At 36.5% G+C, this 19,649-nt stretch overlaps 1 protein-coding gene across 3 annotated transcripts in view; it reads right to left on the reverse strand.

The window, feature by feature from the left end:
• Positions 1-12,291: 12,291 nt before the first annotated feature.
• MMP16 (matrix metallopeptidase 16) overlaps positions 12,292-19,649 on the reverse strand; it is a 200,871-nt gene continuing 193,513 nt past the window's right edge. For all 3 annotated transcript variants that reach the window (XM_080581664.1, XM_080581666.1, XM_080581665.1), the window contains one exon: positions 12,292-18,462. In XM_080581664.1, the coding sequence (XP_080437790.1) occupies positions 18,128-18,462 (335 nt within the window). In that variant the 3' untranslated portion in view covers positions 12,292-18,127. The remainder of the gene's footprint in view (positions 18,463-19,649) is intronic.

A 19,649-nucleotide genomic window follows, 5' to 3' on the forward strand; every position in this document is an offset into this window, starting at 1 on the left:
GTTCTCCTGTGGGTCTGATGTGCCAGGCCATTGAATCCATACTGTCCAAAAAACCCTGTTGTCCCTTTCCTCCACCTGGCTGGAGGCAGGGCCCCTCTAGTCCTGGTCATAATATTCATTAGTCACTTCTTGTAAATGAAAATCAGAAGTTCCCTTGTTAAGATCAGAAGTAAGATCAACCCTTCTATTCTGTCTGGGGAACTGCCAATCAGAAACTGGAGCATTAATTTTCCTGGAAGAACTCTCTTTTGTGATTGTTTTTCCTTGCAACTCATGTACTTGTGCCTTTATGGTCAAGGTAGATTTCCTATCCCACTTCTGCATGTCCTCCCCATGATCACACGGGGAAAACCACAGGGTGGCATGTGGTGTGTACCCACTATATCCTTTCTATAACAGTGGAACACTTACTCTGAATAGCTGAGATACTAGTTTGTACAACTGGGGTGGAAGATATATTTTCTTTGAGTTGCTGGACCTCTTGGGAAATTTTCTCCACAGCCAAGACACAAGTCCATAGGGGGAAAAGAGACTTTCTTTGTACTGCTGGAGCTGGACAGCCAATTCATCCATCGTTTGTTCCTCTCAGTCTTTCCAGGTCATTACTGCTAATGAGTTGGCATATGACAGTGTGCTTCATACAAATTTCTGCCACAAATGTAGCATACACTTGACTTCATCTGGATTTTTGGATATCTGTCTGGTCATTGTCTAGGTCACCATAAATTACTTCCAGAACAGTTAATTCCCTCAGGTACTCTATACCTCTTTCTGTAGTTGTCCACTTGCCTGTGTGACATATAACATCTTTGAAGGGCCACCTTTCCTTCATACCTGACATGAATTACTTCCAGAGTCTGAAGGCTTGTGGCCCTTTTCCAGTCACATTGTCAATGCCCCCTTCCCTAGAGAGGTATCCCAGTTGCTTGGCTTTCCTGCCCTCTAATTCCAGGCTATCGGCCTCATTATCCCAGCATCGGAGCAGCCATGTGGTATCGTGCTCATCTGGACAACATTTGAAATCTCGTCACATATCTCACAGCTTACCCAGGGATAAGGGATCAGGTGGTTACTGTCACATGTATGAGATCTGCCTCTTCCTCCTCCTGTTCCCATGATGGCCCTGCTTCTGAATAACCTGCCTCACCCTCTTCTTCCTCCTTCCCCTTCTTAGTAGGGAATTAACCCTTGTGTATAGGGGTGACTGATACCAGCATGGGTTGGTTCTCTGGTCCAGCTGCAGTGCCTGTCACGGGAGTTAGAGTTGCTTCAGGGCCTGGTATGGGGGTTGGAGTGGTTGCATGACCTGTCACAAGAGTTGGGTTAGTGTTGAGTACTGCTCAGTAGGCATAAGCCAAACCCTAGCGCGTTGCAGTGAATTGTGTCTCTGGAATTGCCAGAGTGACGGCGTAACTTTTTCAAATATTTTACCTTTTTTTTCAGGATTCTGCTTTTTTTTTAGGGGTGAAGTTTCAAATCATTGGAGGTGCCCACTGTTCTAGGTGCCTGCCCATATCCTCCCACACTCCCTGCCACTCATAGCTATTCTGCCTTAGGGCAGATCTCTGGGTGGCATTCCTAAATAGTTGTTTAACATAAATAAAATAAAATAAAATAAAATAAAATAAAATAAAATAAAATAAAATAAAATAAAATAAAATAAAATAAAATAAAATAAAATAAAATAAAATAAAATAAAATAACCTGAAACACATTCAGGAGACAGAGCAATAGGAACACACTTGTTTGAACATCCCAAGGATATTCAAAATTCTCAAGAGGTATTGGAACTAGCCCGGAGGAGAATGGAGAGGTGGAGGAGAAAAGGAGGGTGAAGAAGTGGAAGAAAGGGTTGCTCTTCATCTCCCCATATATTGTCTCCCTGAGGAGAAAAGGCAAAGAGTGTAATCTGTTAATAGTTTCTGAGAGATGTTTCCCAAAGTATGAAATGACAGCAATGCTGAGTACAAATACCAGATTCATAAGCCAGTGTACAGCAAAATGATAACCTTAAACCAGCCCCCAGAGATGATAAACAGTACAACAGGGAACACATACAACAAGTAATGTGTAACTCAACACAACTCTGAGAACAAGCACTACTACTGTAAGAGAAAAAAAAAATCAACATTGTTACCAGCAACTATTAAATGGATATCATGCTTATAACGATTTTTTTTTTAAATGTTCTCTTGTCAGATCTCTCATTATGTCAACCCTTCATGCCCCACACTGGACCTCAAAAGGACTGTTGTGGTTTAACTGGGCAGGCAGCCAAGCACCATACAGCCATTCACACCTTCCCTCCCTGCACCCAATGGGATGGGGGAAAGAATTGGGAAAAAAAAAATAATAATAATGATAAAAGAATAAAAAAAGCAAGTGATACACAGTGAGATTGCTCACCACTGACTAATACCCAGCTACTCCCCAAGCAGTGACCGCCCACCCCCTGGTCAGCTTGCCCAGTTTTCTGTTCCTCATGATGCCGTATGGTATGGGATATCCCTTTGGCTAGTTTGGGTCAGTTGTCCTGGCTCTGTCCCCTCCCAGCTCCTGCTGCATCCCCAGCCTCCTTGCTAGCAGGGCAGCATGAGAAGCTGAAAAGTCCTTGGCTTAGTGTAAGCACTGCTCTGCAACAACTGAAACATCAGCATGTTATCAACATTGTTCTCATCCTAAATCCAAAACACAGCACCATACTAGCTACTAGGAAGAAAATTAACTCCATCCCAGCCGAAAGCAAGACAGAGACTCTGGTTCTATCATTGACTCGTTATTGTCCAGTGGTAGCATACAATTATAGTACTGCTGAGCAGGCAAGCACATCAAATATTTAAATATGAAGAAACTTATGTTTCCTTTGTTCTTTTCTCTGTACAGCTATCCCTGACAGTTCTGACATACGTGTTATTTCCTTTAATTTTGTAGTATTTTTGAACATTACTTTCCAGGATCTTTTGTTACTGTCTACATCTCTGTTCTTCTAGTTCAGGAGTGACAGGGTTACAATTTATTTAACTTGCATGTCTTACCAAGAGAAACTGCCTTCTTAAATTAACTCCCAGATTTTGCTGTCTATTAAATGGAGAGGGGAACCAGCTTCTGAAGGCCACCATCTAGGGCACAAATATAGTTGGATAAAGCATCAATGTACTTACTTTATGCACAGATTAGGGAATATAAGCTGGTAGCTATCCCCTATCCTAGACTTGTGAGGGGCATTTAAGTTCCTCTATCCTAAACATGATCTTCTGAAAGGCTAGACTGACCTTGGTGAAGGTCTAAATTTGCTTTAACTCACAGTTTTCTATGGTTCAAAGTTTAAACAGTGCATGACCGGATGTTGCTTATATCTGAATAAGACTTGGAAACTCTTTTTTTTTTTTTTTTTATCTTCTGAACCAAGAGATTCTGATTCTTTTTTGAATTGAAGTATTTTCAGAAGATGCCTTATGCTTGAAAGTTTTATGCCTGCTGGGATGATATCGATGGGATGATGCTGTCTTGTTCAGTAGGCCAGAGTGGTTCCTGGAATAGCTGTTTCCAAAAGAAAATACTTTTTATTTCTAAAAGACCTAGTTAGTGCACTCCAAAAGAGAAACCACAATGCACACACAATGTGGACAGTCAGTGAAATGGGACCTGGGAGAGATTTGGATAGTATAGTATTGAGATACCCTGTATCTTCTTTGTAAAAGTAGTCCTTCACAGATAATATAGTATTTTCTTACAAAAGAACAACAAGAATAAATAATAAAACAAACAAACAAACAAACAAACAAAACTCTTCAGTATCTTTTTAACCTGGATGCATTACTATAATGAAAACATGAGCAAAGACATGCAGCAGGAAACTGGCCAGTGTGACAAGGTAACAGGATCTCAGTGTAGAAACCAGGAGGCTGCAGCCACACTTGTCAAATGTCATGGTAAGAATGTCTAATGCTGAAAATCAAGGCAAAAACTGTCTGTGAACCATAACACAAAAGTACTGCACAATAAATTTCTTATCATGTAATTAGACAGCAAGTGAGCAATTCATAGATAACAAGGATGCCTCTGCATGTCACTTCAGGGGAATATATAAAAATAGAAGAATCCTGGAAGAGAAAAGAAAGATAATCAATACAGAGATTAATGACAGTAATTTCATACAAACATCTGGGCAATTAAGCATTCTCTTTAGGAGTTGTTTCTTGCAGTGACTTGTGAAGGGATAAATGAGTTGCAAACCAAACTTCACATCAATATGTTGAACGTTGCCAGTGTGGTAGAAACAATACTTATTTCAGCTTGGACACTTGCCAGAAATTAAACACTAATACAAAAACATATTTGAAAAATATTGGTTCTTCAAATAATTTTTGTAATTGTTGTTGGATGCTGCTTTGCTTTTGCAACTTTTCCACTCTGGTTCTCCTGAATTATAACTTGAACATTTCAGATCAGGAAAACAAAAACAAACAAACAAACAAAAAAGGAATTTCATGAAGGAAGGAGGCACAAGTGAAAGTCTATATGTCGCATTTCATGCGACAAATACTGAATCTTAGAATGACAGAATCACAAAATAGCTGAGGTTGGAAGAGAGCTCTGGAGGTCACCTGGTCCAACCACTTACTGAAGCCTGGACATAGAGCAAGTTGCCTAGGACCCTGTCCAGACAGCTTTTGAATATCTCCAAGGAGATATTCCATCATTCACACAGAAAAGACCTGCTTCCTAATGTTCAGAGGGAACCTTCTGTGTTCCAGTTTGTGCCCATTGCCTCTTGTCCTGTCACTGACCACCACTGAAAAGACCCTGGCTTTGTCCTTTGCACATCTTGTTGAGCTTCATGAGGTATCTGTTGGCACATCTCTCCAGCATGTCCACGTCCCCCTGGGCAGCAGCAAGACTCTCTGTCAGCCACTCCTCCCATTTTTGTGTCATCTCCAAACTTGCTGAGGCTACACTCTGCCCCATTCTCTAGATCATTAATGAAGTTTTTGAACAGGATTGGGCCCAGTATTGTCCCCAGGATATTCTGCTCTTTTACTGGCCTCCAACTAGACTTTGTACCACTGACTGCTGCAATCTGGGCCTGGCTATTCAGACAATTTTTGATCCACTTCCCTGTCTGCCCATGCAGCTCATACCTGTGGGAATGTTATGGGGGACAGCGTCAACAGTCTTACTGAAGTCCAGATAGGCAATATCCACTGCTCTCCCCACAGCTCCCTAGCTTGTTAATTCATCACAGAAGATTATCATGTTGGTCAAGCGTGACTTCCCTTTGGTGAATCCATGCTGACTATGCCAGATTTTCTTACTCTTTATGTGCCTGGAAATGTTTTTCGGGATTAGATTTTTCCATCACCGTCCCAGGGACTGAGGTGAGGCTGACAAGCAGGTAGATACCTGGGTCCTTCTTATTGCTCTTGTTGAAGGAAGCAAAAATGCTTAAGTGTTGTAAAAAGTCCTATGCATTCTGAATATTTGTATAGAGGATAATAGTTTATGTCCTTTGGGGCTGAAAGTAACTCAAATGGACTTTGGTTTGGCATTGATCAGGGTCTAGTTTCTTTTCCTAGTGAAGCACAATTCAAATGTACTTTTCAGCCTTGCATGTCCCATAGCAGAATTCTACTTCTAATACAAACCCGTTTTTACTAGTGCAGCAGTGACCTAGCAATATACATGGAGAAAAAGAAGTTTGACTTAAATGTTTTGTAAGTTTTAGGATTGACTAATATTCATTACATTTTAGTCCTCATGATTGGTAAGCACCCAGAATTTTGCCATTTGTCTTGCTAGGTAATCTGTAAAACACTTATTTCCTTTATCCTTAGCTTATTTTGAGCAGAAAACAAGTTTGTGCCATGCCACCAGATATTGTGTTGAACTGAAGGATGTCATTAATAATATATTCATAAGTTTTAATTCCATTGGCAATTATTGATATACAGATGTTTAGTTGATTTTATTCACTATAATAATTCAAACGTAGTGTGGGAGTGGTTGGCAAGCAGTGATTAAAAATATTTGTTATTCATAGTTAATTTGGTCTAATTGGTTAAACTAGTATTGATTGTGTTTCTTGTTTGAAAAGATTTTTTGGAAGAGAATAATTCCTGGTAGCTAAATTCTGAATTTGGGCACAAACATTAAAACAAAAAATTAATTACCTGCCAAATAATCGTGAAAATAGGTCTGAAACAGACTGAATTGTCATATCACATTTCTCTTGTGCTAATTGTGATTGCTAGATGTTTACTAATAAGTTTTCTGCATTTTGCAGCATATTCACCTATTAAGTGAATGGTATAAATTAGACATGGATCAGCTTGGAAGTTTTTTTAATTCTTCCCTTTCAGAAACCAAACACTTCCTTGAACTTAAGATGCTAAGGTATTTAAGACACTCCCTAAACCCTTCCATTCAGAACTGCTGTTTATGTCAATCACCTGCAGACAAAGCTAAGTGGGAGCTAATTTCTAGGCTGAATGATTAGACTCACCTTTTACTGACACTATAATTTTCTTTTTTTTTCTTTTTTTTTGTTTGTTCACAAAAGAAGGGAAGAAAATTAGCCACCTGTTCATCACTTTTTTTATAGTGTCTGCATCAGTAAAGTCTAATGAATGGAGCTTCAGATATTACAGAAGTAGGTACACTGCTAGGCACTCTACCTTTCTCATATAAATTAGATATTCTACTCTATTTTGATTTGAAAAATTAACTAATTCTTCTTTTACCCTTTTTATACCCAGATATATCCATAATATCTCTCTATATTGTCAGTATCTGTTATTAATTCATTTTCTGAGGCTAAAGTTGGCTGTAATGTCATACAGCATCTAAAGAACAGCAACTATAAATCTTATGGTAATATGTACCAAGCAAACCACAATGCCTTTAGGAAACTTTTTTTCTGTTCTCTTATTTATTGACAGATTTTTTTTTTAATTACAACACAATGAAACGATGGTAAGTACATAAGATGCAATAGTATAAAAAGCCATTTTAACCCTTCCCTTGGTTAAGACACTTACAGCAGACAAGAACTGCCCCACCCCAATTCCCCCCTTCTCAAATGAAAACAAAATAAATATAAATTAATAAATATAAAACAAATCACTGCACAGCCCTTAACTCTTTGATTGCCATGGCAAGAACCGTAATGATGATTCTAGCATGTGACTTTCTGTGGTTAAAGGTTGCCGCAGCAGTCAAAGGGTTATAGCATTGTAAACATAAGTACTTTGTTGAAAATGTTCAGTCATGTTAATGGTCTACAGCAATGAGATTATTATCATGACCCCTTGACCTTTAATGACACAACATTATAAGGAGTTAAAGAGATAATAGCTTGGTGAGCTGTTACATAGATTAGTTAACCCATTTTGTTTAACAATGCACTATGAGGTCTTGATTTACTAATAAAAGACAACTTGTGTATAATAAAACACTGTTCAATGCATTGATCAATAAAATCAATGAAAAAAATCAGTCTAAGCACCACAAAATTTTGCCTGATTATATCTGACAGTCATAATACACTTTAGCACCATTTAGTCAGCCTTGCATTTGCACACAAACAAGCTTTGTGTTTGTCAGTAAAAGCTACCTGAAGGAATAACATATGTCAGTTATAAAAGGTTACTGTATAGAATGCTGTGTGAGCCAATAAAATAAAATAGAATAAAATAACAATAATAAAACGACATTTAGTTGCAGGAAAAAAAAAAAAAAAAAGAAAACAAAAAGCTCCAGTTATTTTGTTACTAACATACATTCTAATGAGCCAAACATGGGCATGAAATGCATGGGGCTATGCTGAGAAAAGAAAATAAAGATAAGAAATTTGCATGACACAGAGAAATCATCACATCTATATTCTGAGTTATTTGTCAGGCCTTGTAAATTAAGTGAGCAACTGTTGGATGTTTCAAAAAGTAGAGCTTGAAAAGAGTTGATGTTTAACAATGTGTGGGTTTTACAGTAATGTTATGCATAAAACCACTTTCAGAGATATCCTAGCAACTGCACCAAAATCCTTGTCTCTACATGAAAAGTTTGTTTCCTCTTCTCAGAGGTGGAGGATAAACAAGGATATCATGGTGTGGGAAGAGACTCATAATTGCAGCAGATTCTAGCTAACGTATTGGAACCAGATTAATTGCTACTCTAATTACAGGGAATTAGGTGGAGGAAAGAATGGCAACTACATGGAAAATAGAATCAGCTTCTAAAATCACAAATCACACCCAAAAAACAGGACTAAAAAAAAAAAAAATCATCTTCTGATAGATAAAAGATTACAGCACTTGGAGTGAAAAAAAAAAAAAGTGAATGTTATTTGGAAAGTAATGGAAACAAGAATGTGTATGTAGTAGAAAAAAAAAAAAAAGACACATACCCTTCTTGTACATAAATGTATCAAACTGATTGACTACACCCAAACAAAGCCAGCCATACACGCTTTAACCACTAACAGTACCAACCACGGGACTGGCAAAGAGCAGACATAACCTCCCTTAAACATCTTCTAAGCATGTAGGAATACACCACGTACAGTAAACCTGCAGAAGTCAAACACTTGCACCTTTCTCTGCAAGCTGTGAATAAACTGTATAATGAATCTAATTCCCAGCCTACACTAGCAGATGATAAGGAGAACTCTTCATAAATACACTGTTTATGACACCTAAAAATTAATTAGGATCATTCAGAAAACAATGTATAATAGGAAAACATTCAGCCATGCAACAGTGTTAGTCTATTATGCCAGAGTAATAATTTAATGGTGGTTGATGTCTGTGTATGAACTGACTTGGTGTAGGGGAGAGTCCAGTCCTATAATTATTGCTGGAGTAGCTATGGTATAAATTACAGGCATCAGAATGCAAAGATGGAAGAGAAAAGGATAAAGACAAGAACTGGTACCACTGCAAATAATACCAATACTCTCAAAATACAACTTTCTAGACTTCCCATCTCTCACAGACAACATAAACCATGGATGTAAATAGTGTGCAAGGGCTGGCATCAAAAATGGTAGCTCTTTGCTGTTACATTATGACCAGTGGAATAGCCATGAGATGCAAACATGAAGTCTATGATGGTCAGTGCTGGCTGTGCCACATCATTTTTATAAAAGTTAAAGGATGGCTGTGCCAATGGATGTCAGAGACTTTAGCAAACTGAAGTGAATAACTTGGAGCTCAGCTGTTGGGATACTGGACAATGGACAAGATTTAGTGAAAGATATATTCCAAGTTCCTCTAATGTGCATATGATGTGTTTTTGAGATGGTACTACCTTTACATCATTGACAAAAAGCTGCATTTCCCAGTGATAGACTGTGAAAATATATCTGATTAATGAGGTGGACAACAAAATTTTATTTTCTTCATCTGTAGAGTTAAGAGACCATTTCTCACTTGTCTACCAAGATCAGAATACATTAAAAATTGTATCAATCAGTCAGAAAACACATCAAGGCACAGTCGAAAAAAATAAACAAAAAGGGGGAGGGATCAGAAATTTGAACATATTTATCAATTTAAATAAAAAAAAAAAATAAAGTGATACATGATCCATCCAGAGGTCATAGGTGTGTTTCTATTAAATCAAATATTTCAGGACTGAGATACAGAAATAAAGATACATGTCTGTAATATAGACTAACATAGGTAAAGGCTTCTTTCTCCTTCAACATCTCATCCAGTAGAGTTCTTCCAGTGATGGATAACTATGGAGTTCTAATTTCTAACAACAAAGGTAAAAACATTTCACTGCGACAAGTTTTTGCACATAGATTCAGGATGATATTGGTTTGACTAATCCTTTCTTGAACGATTTACAATTGTAGAAGATATTTAGTGTGCTCTCTATATATTTGTAGTCAGATTTAGAGCAACTCTACTGAGGTGCCTTTTTGACTGACCAGTGGGATATGACATCAAATATATAATTCAGTGGACTTTCTAAAGTGTAACAAGTATCTTTGTTGTTGGAAATCAATAATACTTTCAAAGCTATCACTGAGTTCCTGATAATATGTCCTTTTGTTCTAATGTCAGTAACCAAGGTAGTGGGTACATGAAATTTTCTGTGGTGTCAGTCATCATCTTTGGTTCCTTCCCTACCCATCAAATTGGTTTTGCACTTGGAGTTATGAAGCAAAGTGTTCTCATTCCTTTTCTTATATTCTTCTAGAAATGAAAAACGGAAATGCACTTCCCTTGCATTTTCTGTGCCTGCCTGCTGTCTTTGATCAAAAGACCTAGTTGGCTGTCCTGTGGATCCTAGATGTTTTGGAAAGACAATTCATGACTAATATAGGTTTTCTCTAAGAAAGATTTCAATGGTCCTAAAAAGCTGTATTTGTCATCACTGTGATCCAAGGACAACAACCTTCAAAGCAGTGCACAGATAGCAGATGATGGCCTGTGAATCTTGTATGGGAGATCTATATTGTAACATAGTTTACATTCAGACTCAGTAAGACAGTAATAGTGAATGACACTACAAGTCCAAACTTTTAAGCATGAATTGACAAGAGATGACTGCTTGGTTTCAGAAACACACAAAGGATGGATGTTAGACATATACTTATTTGACAGTATTTCACCAAATGCATTACACGGTGTAAGAACTGAGAATAGATTATTTGTGTCATGACACATTCCTTCAATACTGTATTGCTACTCAGCATTAAATTTTCTTGGATATAGCAATCTAAGGTATTTCTGTGAGCTGAGTGAGTATTGACAATTAATGTCCTGAAGGTTGTTCTTTTTGTTGTCTGTCTGTTTGTTTGTTTGTCTTTAATAGTTTTCATCTGCCTTGTGATTCATGACCTGAGTTCATAGCACTTCATTATGTAAGGTGAAACACAGCTATGCAAATACAATCCACAGCTATGCCTTTCAGGTGTGAAATGTGGTTTGCCACGATCATTTAAAACAGTGCTGTAGGTTGCTGGTGATATCTTCTGAATACACATCGTCAAATGTATCTATTCCTAATGCATATAACAGTGCTTTCCTAACGTGTATAACTCTCTATCCAAGCAAACAAACTGCTCAGAGCTGACTTCAACATGGTGATCACATAAAATATTAATGTGATCAATGCGTGAGCACTGAAAATTTTGTGGCAATAACCAAGCAATGCACATATAGTATATGAATCTGTTTAGATTCTTTGTATGCCTAAATAGGGGGCTGTGCATTTAATCTTGACTATATCAGTTGTATAATAGTGTTTTTTGGGCTACGTATAATATGTAAGTGTTAACACTAAAAAATAAAGAGTATTTTAAACCACCATTTTACACTACTGGCCAAACTCCTTTTTCTCTTTGAAGTTGTGAAATCATAGTAAGGGAAACAATTTTTTTTCACACCTTATAAATGAGTTAGCACTGACTGTATACTGACCCTAAGCACTGTCAGTTTCCGCAAGTCTGACAATTTTATAGCCATGTAAGTACAAATATGTGTGTAGACAGGGTTTTAAACTATGTCAATACATAAGGATGGAAATATGGATTAGAAACATTATTTTCTGATTTAACACACTACTCTCTGCAAGTGGCAAACACAGCTGAGCATGCGCTGATTGGCAGAGTTACAGTGCATTGTTACCAGTTGGTAAGTAATATATTACTTCTCTAAAAACTCTTCAAACTCTGTTGTTGTAATGTTAAGGTCTAAGCACTTACCGCAGAAAGCTATTTTATACCAGCCTTCTGTTGCTAATCCTACTTCCCAGAAACCCAGTTCCCAGAATGATGGATGGGCAAATGTCTGATCCAGGACACGTGCATGACACAGAATAAAAGTGATTATTCCATGTGTCAGTGCCAGATGGCAAGATGAAGAGAATTCTCAGTATATATTTTACTGCAAGAGCAAATTTTATTATTTATTTATTTATTTATTCATGGGGCATGAAAGACTATGAATTAAGATATGCTGAGAGCTTGCCAAAGAGATTAAGGGTGTAGTTATAAAAAGGATATGATGCAATTTCATAGGGTAGAGATGGCTATTAACTAAATAGAAAACTTTAGTTTATGTGGTGGCTATTATAATTACCAGCTGTGAACAATGTCATTTTACAGAAGCAGAAGAAACTAAGCTGTATGAGAAAGCTTTGTGCCATCATAAATGGCTGGCATATGTAATGGTTAGAGTTTATGTAGTGTGACAGCAAGCAGCACTGTGCTGCATGCACATCCAAGTGTAGAAAATCCTGTTTAGTACGTTAGTTTGAATCAACATTTCTTCATTTATATTTTATTTGTCTCTCAAATTTATTTCATCTGTACTATGGGCAGACCAGAGTAATACTTAAGGCTATATCCACAGGATCAACATACTTTAAACACCTCGCATAGAAAGTCATATCTCAACAAGAGGATAGGCAACTGCAAATAACTACAAATTGTAGACGATATGCTAAAGCTTATGCATGCTGAGAGTCAAAACCTGTTTATGATGTTTGTGTTCAATGCTGTCTACGTACTTTGAAAGTCATTTTGATTTGATGAACAAATGCTTACTGTGGTCACATACTGATGAACCTTCAAAATATGAACTCCAGTTATCATTGTGCTTTCTTAGTTACATACATACCTCAAATAACACATCATAGAGGATCTATGCTAACACTAGAGTCTACCTTAGATCAATTGTAAAATGGAGCCAGTCCACAAGTGATGGTATGCTTTTGATGTTTACCAGACATTTTCAGCATCTATGGCACTGATGACAATGTTGATCTCTATCAGCCTCTGACATCTCAGAGGATAAGTCATAAGAATGGATTAGAGAGATTGGACTCACGCATTACATTTTTTTTCACGAGATCATTGGCTGACAAAGCAGTGATTTATAGGCATAAACAGATATTAATTTTATGTTTATATGTTATATGGTTCATTTACACCTGATTTTGTAACTGACGTATGTTTAAATGGTCTTATCTTACTTGAACCACTCTCTCTAGAGTCTGTGTACTTTGAGCTAAGGAAGTATTCTTAACATAACAGCACCGATCTATCAGTCACAGATATAGCATTGTATTCAATAACAGGTTATCTGTTCCTCGACTCACACAAAACATTATTTGATTTACAGCATAGCTGAACACCTAAGTGGCCAGTGACATTTGTTCTTTCCACTGATAATAATGATTTTCCTTGTGGCTCATAGGGCTGCAGTCTTCTATTTACACTTCTGGAAATAGAGCTGTCCAAAGACAGTCTTGACAACAACAAAAGGCGACAGGGAGCTATTGTTCTGTAATGGCTGCATCAAATCTCTTACTACTACGGTACACAGCTTGCTCCACCTCTGCAATTGGTGGTAAAACTTAGGCCTCATTCTAAGAATATGTGTAAGCCAGGACAGAGCAAGCCCCTGCAGCCATATCCTTCAGCCTGGTTACCTTGCGCTATCTCCAATTTAGGCTGCTAATGGTGTGATAGTTTGCATTTCTACTTTCTTAAAAATGCAGTGACTGGAACATTCACTGTTCAGTTTTCTATTTGGCGTTTTTTAAGCTTTGCCCTAGTGATGGTTCAAATGCAACAAACAAACAAACAAACAAACAAACAAAAAACAATAGGAATGTAATGTTTCTGTTGCTTTTAGGCGGACCTACTTTCTACCCTACACACATTTTTTCTAACCAACAAGCTAGAATTCTATTATATATAATTTGGTACCAAAAGCTACATTTAACTGACATTAGGATTGTGAAGTAAGCCAAAAAAAAGTTGAAAATTCAAAATTAAGTCTTACATTCTGTTCTTAACCCACAGTGCTCATAGCACAAGAGTCTTGGCCAAACAACTGGGAGGTGAAGTACACTGCCAAGAGAAAGTGTAAATCTGCTCCTTATGTTTGAATATATTAATTTCTGTCATTTTCATTCACAGAAGTAGCCTTTTTTTTTTTTCCTTTAATTATTGCCTCCCTTTACTCCACTTTGAAAAAAGAAAAAGAACAAAAATTCATAGGAAGATATAAAACATGTATTACATTTATTCAGGAGACTTGAAAGGGCTCCTTTGGAGCCATTTGAGTGTCTCCATCTCAGGCTATCCAGTAAATATACAGTTACATACTTTTTTAGGTGTATTTTTGGAAAAAAAAAAAAAGTGTCAATATGTTACAGTCAATAACCTTTTCATAGCTTTATACATTAAAAGGCCAGGTGAAACGGTGATGTTATCTACTCTGGCCTCCTGCGTCATACAGACCGTAGTATTTTGAAGATACACAGCCCTGTATAGTCAGCTTGTTAAACTGCAACTGATTAACACAATGAATATTCAGTTTTGTATTGTTCCACAGTACAGATCGTGACAGTAGCAATATGGAAAAGTTTATTAAAAATTTTATGTGAAAAGTTACGACACGTGAGTAGGAACCCAGATTGCAGAACTCAATCACTTTGTTTTTGATTAGTGCTTGTAATTATAGGCCCTGGTAGAAAAACAACTATTCAAAAAATAACATTGTCTTAGAACTTTTACTTGTTTGAGTTCAAAACTAAATCAGGCAACACCAGTAATTTAATCTGAACTTCCATAATTCAAAGTCAGCCAACATGTATTTGGAAATTCCACTGACCACGTTTGCTCCTACTTAAAACAAACCTTTATGACTGTGTTATAACCTACTGAAAATAGGGGTATATAAGAGAAATGCTGACAAAACCTTGCTCTGCATGACATAAACATGCCAATATAATATTACTTTTCCCTCTCTGTATATAATATATATGCACTTTAGAGTAAAAGAAAATAATCAACTTGTGTATTCAGGTATCTATGATGTACCATATACCAAGCACTAGACTTATCACACTTACCTTCCTGCATAATTAAAATTAAGTTCTCCAAATGCAAACATTTTTGTTACTTTATCAAAAAACAACAGTCAACATGCTCAGCACTTCATTACTCTCAGGGAAACAGTTGCACAAAAAGTTAAAGCTGCCATGAAAGATATTTCAAAATTGAAGTGAAATTTTCAAGTGAACAAAAAAACAGATGAGATGCTGTTCTGAATTAAAGAGAATATAAAACCAGTTCTCCTGTTGTAGAGGAAAACCAAATGCAGAGTAAATAGTGTTAGTATTTTCCACCAACTATCCAAGGGACAAAATTGGAACAGGTGATGAATCATTTTGTTCTATCTGTAGTAAAATATAAGTTATAGTAGATAGCTGACAATAAAAATCTATGCATGAATTAAAATATGCATGTATGTGTGACTGTGTGCATGCATTTCTAAATACACAAATGCATGCACACACACACATATTAATATATATGACAAAGAAGCATTGAATTCCGAATTTACCAAATGAGCAGATGTGCAGTAAATACCCTATGTTACTTAACTGTGAATTAATATATATTTTCAGCAACAACTGAATTGGATTTACTAAATAATGCTATGGGCTGATACTGGTGCAATTCTAACCTACAGTATGCAGTACCTCTACAAAACATCTCGAAAATGCCATCTGCATTGCATATTTGTTGTAAAACTATATCTTTTTCTAATCTTCATTTCTGTTAGCCATTACATATGTATATCTGTTTATGCTCTAAGAAATAACAATTTGCAATGCTTTATAGCATGCCACATATGTTCATAAAATAAGTCCTCAAATCAATATAAAATCATGTAATTGAACAAAAAGGCATACTATTTTTCATGCTATGCTCAATATAAATATAAATTCAAGGCAGTCAAGCTATTCATTACCAAAATAATAATAACCATAATATATGTGTATATATACCTACACTCTCTAAAAAATGATCCAGTTATGTGAATTAAGAAATCAGTAAGAAATTGGCTGAATGTAGTACAAAAGTCTCATTTTATGTAAAAGCCAATACTGGCCATTTCAAGTATTTTAATACTTTCCTATAACCTTTTCATTAATAACTAGCTATCTGTAGAAATGATAACTTTATATGGAAAAATTGTATTCAAGTTAAATAAAAAATCATTTCTACTGTAGTTCATTTTTAGAGTGTGCATGTATACATAACAAAATACCTTTCTACAGATCTATCATAAATATTTTTGTTTCTGTCTTTTCTTTCCTAAGAAAACACTTCACCATTTTTTTTCTCTAATTTTGGATAATGTACATCAGGCCTTTTAAGAAATTAAACCCATCTTAGATCATTAGCAACACCAGATTCCATTCAGTTTGTGCCAGTTTGCAAGTTAAAGGTCAAAGAGCAAAGACATAGGACAGTACACTTTAAGGAAATTCAGACAGTGAAGCTGTTCACAGAAGACAATGTTTAACTTGGTAATGACAGTCAACAGGTCAATAATCAAGTTCAAGGCAAGCTGTTCATTGTTGCAAAAGCTACTCCCCTCAAATCCTGGCTTTCATAAAAAACCAGGTGTCTGACGTTTGGGGTGCATCATTCTGACCATCTTTAATAAGTTCACAGCCCAGTGACTGTAAAGCCTATCACTGCAAGAAGCAGCTCCTAAAATCAATAAAGAGGTCTGTCAGTTGCTGACTTTTCTCTAGGAAAAAAATATTGATACAAACCTGCTCTGCAGGTCACATGAAAATGACAATACTGCTGTTAGCACAAATTACACGTAATGACAAAATGCTTTGGTGGTCCCTTGGCTCTGTCAATGATATCATGTTCAGCTAAAGGCCAGAGATTTGACTAACCCTTTGAGAACTATGGTGAACATGCAAGGGGGTAACACACCAGAGGATATTCATGCAATATCGGAGTCATCATTTCGGTTTTCCTTTGAAACTGTAACTCTACCTCTGAAGAGGCAAATTGAATTATCATGCAACATAGTTTAAAAGAGAAATTCAAGATGCTTAAGATAAAAGGCTAAGCTATAAAACTGTAGCCAGTTCAGAAAAATCCTTGGTAAGTGATAGAAGATATTAAAATAGGTTTGGTTCATTTAACCAGAAAGTAGCTGGTAAATATAGTTTGTTTTCTCTTTATGTTATAAATGTTTTTGTATCAATAATGCAAGTAATTAAAAACACTCACTTGCAGTCACAGGAAATCTGTTTTTAAAAAAAAACAAAACTGTTTTTCTTTTAAAACCTGTATTTCCAAAACACAATCCTGTAATTTAAATCCACCAGACTCTGCAAACCAATGCAATAGTTCTCAAAGGGTTACACCAAAGTAATACCAGTGTCAAGTTTCTCTACAGCATGACTGTTGCTTTAGTTCATTGAAATCCACTTCAGAGACACACTGCTTTTTACCATGCTTTGGAATGAATGCTCCTGACAGACCTGTGAAAGGCCTGGGGCAGTTGGCTTGGTACAGCTTGGGAAAGATTATGCAGGAAAACCAACCCAAAATCAAACAAACCAATAAAAAGATTCCTCTTAAATATAGTAATGAATATAAATGAGTTTAAAACATTGAGGACATAGCCCAGAGCAGCTGTATAAAACACAAAATGAATGTATTATTAAGGCTGTTACTATATTGCAGATATTTTGGCCCCTTGTTTGTTGGAAAATGGCTGTCCGAACAGTCTGAAGTCCTGCGTGTCATCCGGGTCTCCCACCTGACAAACTGGAAGTAGGAGTATAGGACTTTATCCACAGCAGACAGAAAGCAATCCTCTTTGGAGACAAAGCTGTTTTGGGTCTTCTCACTTTCCTGAAAGTTCCATTGTGGGTTGTTGTGTTTTTCTAAAAAAATTGACTTTCAGCAAAAAATTTTTCAAAGGGGAACAGGCCTTAAGGGAAAAATGTAGAAACATTGGAGATTTTTTATTTTTCCTCTTCGTTAGTTAATCCTGATAGTTTATCGGGCATTTAGCGTGCAGAGGAAAGGCCTAAATTGAATGACAAAGAAAGACAAAGGACTGAAGAAACAGCAGATACTTTGTATCATGGAGGCTTCCCAGCTGAGCAAATCGCCACTCATGCGCAGGACAGGCACCCCCCTGGGTTTTAAAGATCAGCTTTGTTTCAGACTGACAGATGCCTGCTCCTAGCTAGGAAACTGCATAACAGCTCTTGTGTTGAATCTCAAGTTACCACAAACTCCTGGGAGGGAAAGAAAAAAAACCAAAACCCTACATCACACCCACTCTTGCATAGAGCGTTTGCAGTACAGTATGTGGCGGGGTGTTCCTTTCCTTTTGAACTGGAACACAGTGTAAACCAAGACAAGGAGGCACAAGGCCAGGATGCAAGGAATGACAATGGCTATGGCTTTCACAGTGCTGGCTGTGTTGTCCAATTTGATGACAATGTCAACGTCATCTTGAGGGCTGTGTCGGTCTTTGTCTCGGTCTGTTGGTCCATCACAACCCATAAAATCCTTGAGGATGGATCTGGGATAGCCAGGTTCCACTCTGAGCATCTGGTTATTGAATTTCCAGTACTCTTTTCCTTTGTAGAAATATGTGAAGCCTGAGGAAGAAAATTGCAATTATTCATGGTCATATCAGATCAAACCATGTCACCTACACCCAATGACTGAAACTACTGGTATGAAATTATTTTACAATTAAAAAGATAAAAAATATGAGGAATATACCCTGATAGGCCTTTCAAAACTTTCCAAGTTTCATTTCTTTCCTGTCTCTAGAAAATCTGTTTTCCCCTATTTTTTATAGAATAGAAATATTTTATTTCCTGCATTACCACAAACAATAAAGAAATTTCAAAAAATATTATCTTTGACAGACCAGGGTCCAGGTGACTTGTTTATTCACTGAAAGCCCAACTGGAGCTGTAATCCTCAGGGCCAGCTCTATGCACTTTGAAGCATCTCAAGCTCTTCAAGATGAAAAGTCTACTGAAATAAGTTGCTACGCTGAGCTAGCCAGAAATAAGAGCTCTCTCTCTTTAGTGTCACATAGCCTACCACTGTACTTCAGAAGAAGGAAACTGTATGAAATAAAAGCAGCTTTGCCAAAAAAAAAAACCACCACAGGTGTACACATTTAAATTTTCTGCAGGGAGCTGGTATTTTATCATTCAGATGTAATCTGATGTTATTACCAAATATGCCTAAATGAAAAAAAATAAAAAATAGAGAGACTCCCTTACAAAAATCTAAGTTACTTTATTATCCCAGATGAAAAATGGCATTAATCTGGAAATATATGTATATATATATATACAGCAAACCTTCACAAAGTGTGAATTTCCTCCCACTGTTTATAGGCTGAATGCAAACTGATGGATTTTTTCCAGCATTTTTGTTTTTTTCTCACAGTTAAGTACTTCGGCTGAAGCAATTTGATGTATTATCTATAAAAATATTCTAATACATATAGAGAGACTATATAGAGATGACATCTCTATATCTATATTCTAACATATATATATAAACTACAAACGTGTATATATCAGGTACATATAACCCAAAATACTGACATTAGTTAGTATTAATTGTGAAGGAAATCCTTTTGTCTATTATCACATTTACTGTAGGTGTTTATTTGCATGGTTTGCACAATAAATAAAAAAAAAAAAGCCAAAAAAAAATATAGAAATTATTTGGTTTAATTAGAAGATATGCTTTCAAATGGTCACCAAGAGAACTATGAAGAAAAGCTTGCATGTCAGCTCTTCTACCCAAAGGAAAACAG

Source organism: Anser brachyrhynchus, assembly GCF_964034855.1.
Source record: "Anser brachyrhynchus genome assembly, chromosome: 2".
In the NCBI taxonomy this organism is placed as follows: Eukaryota; Metazoa; Chordata; class Aves; order Anseriformes; family Anatidae; genus Anser; species Anser brachyrhynchus.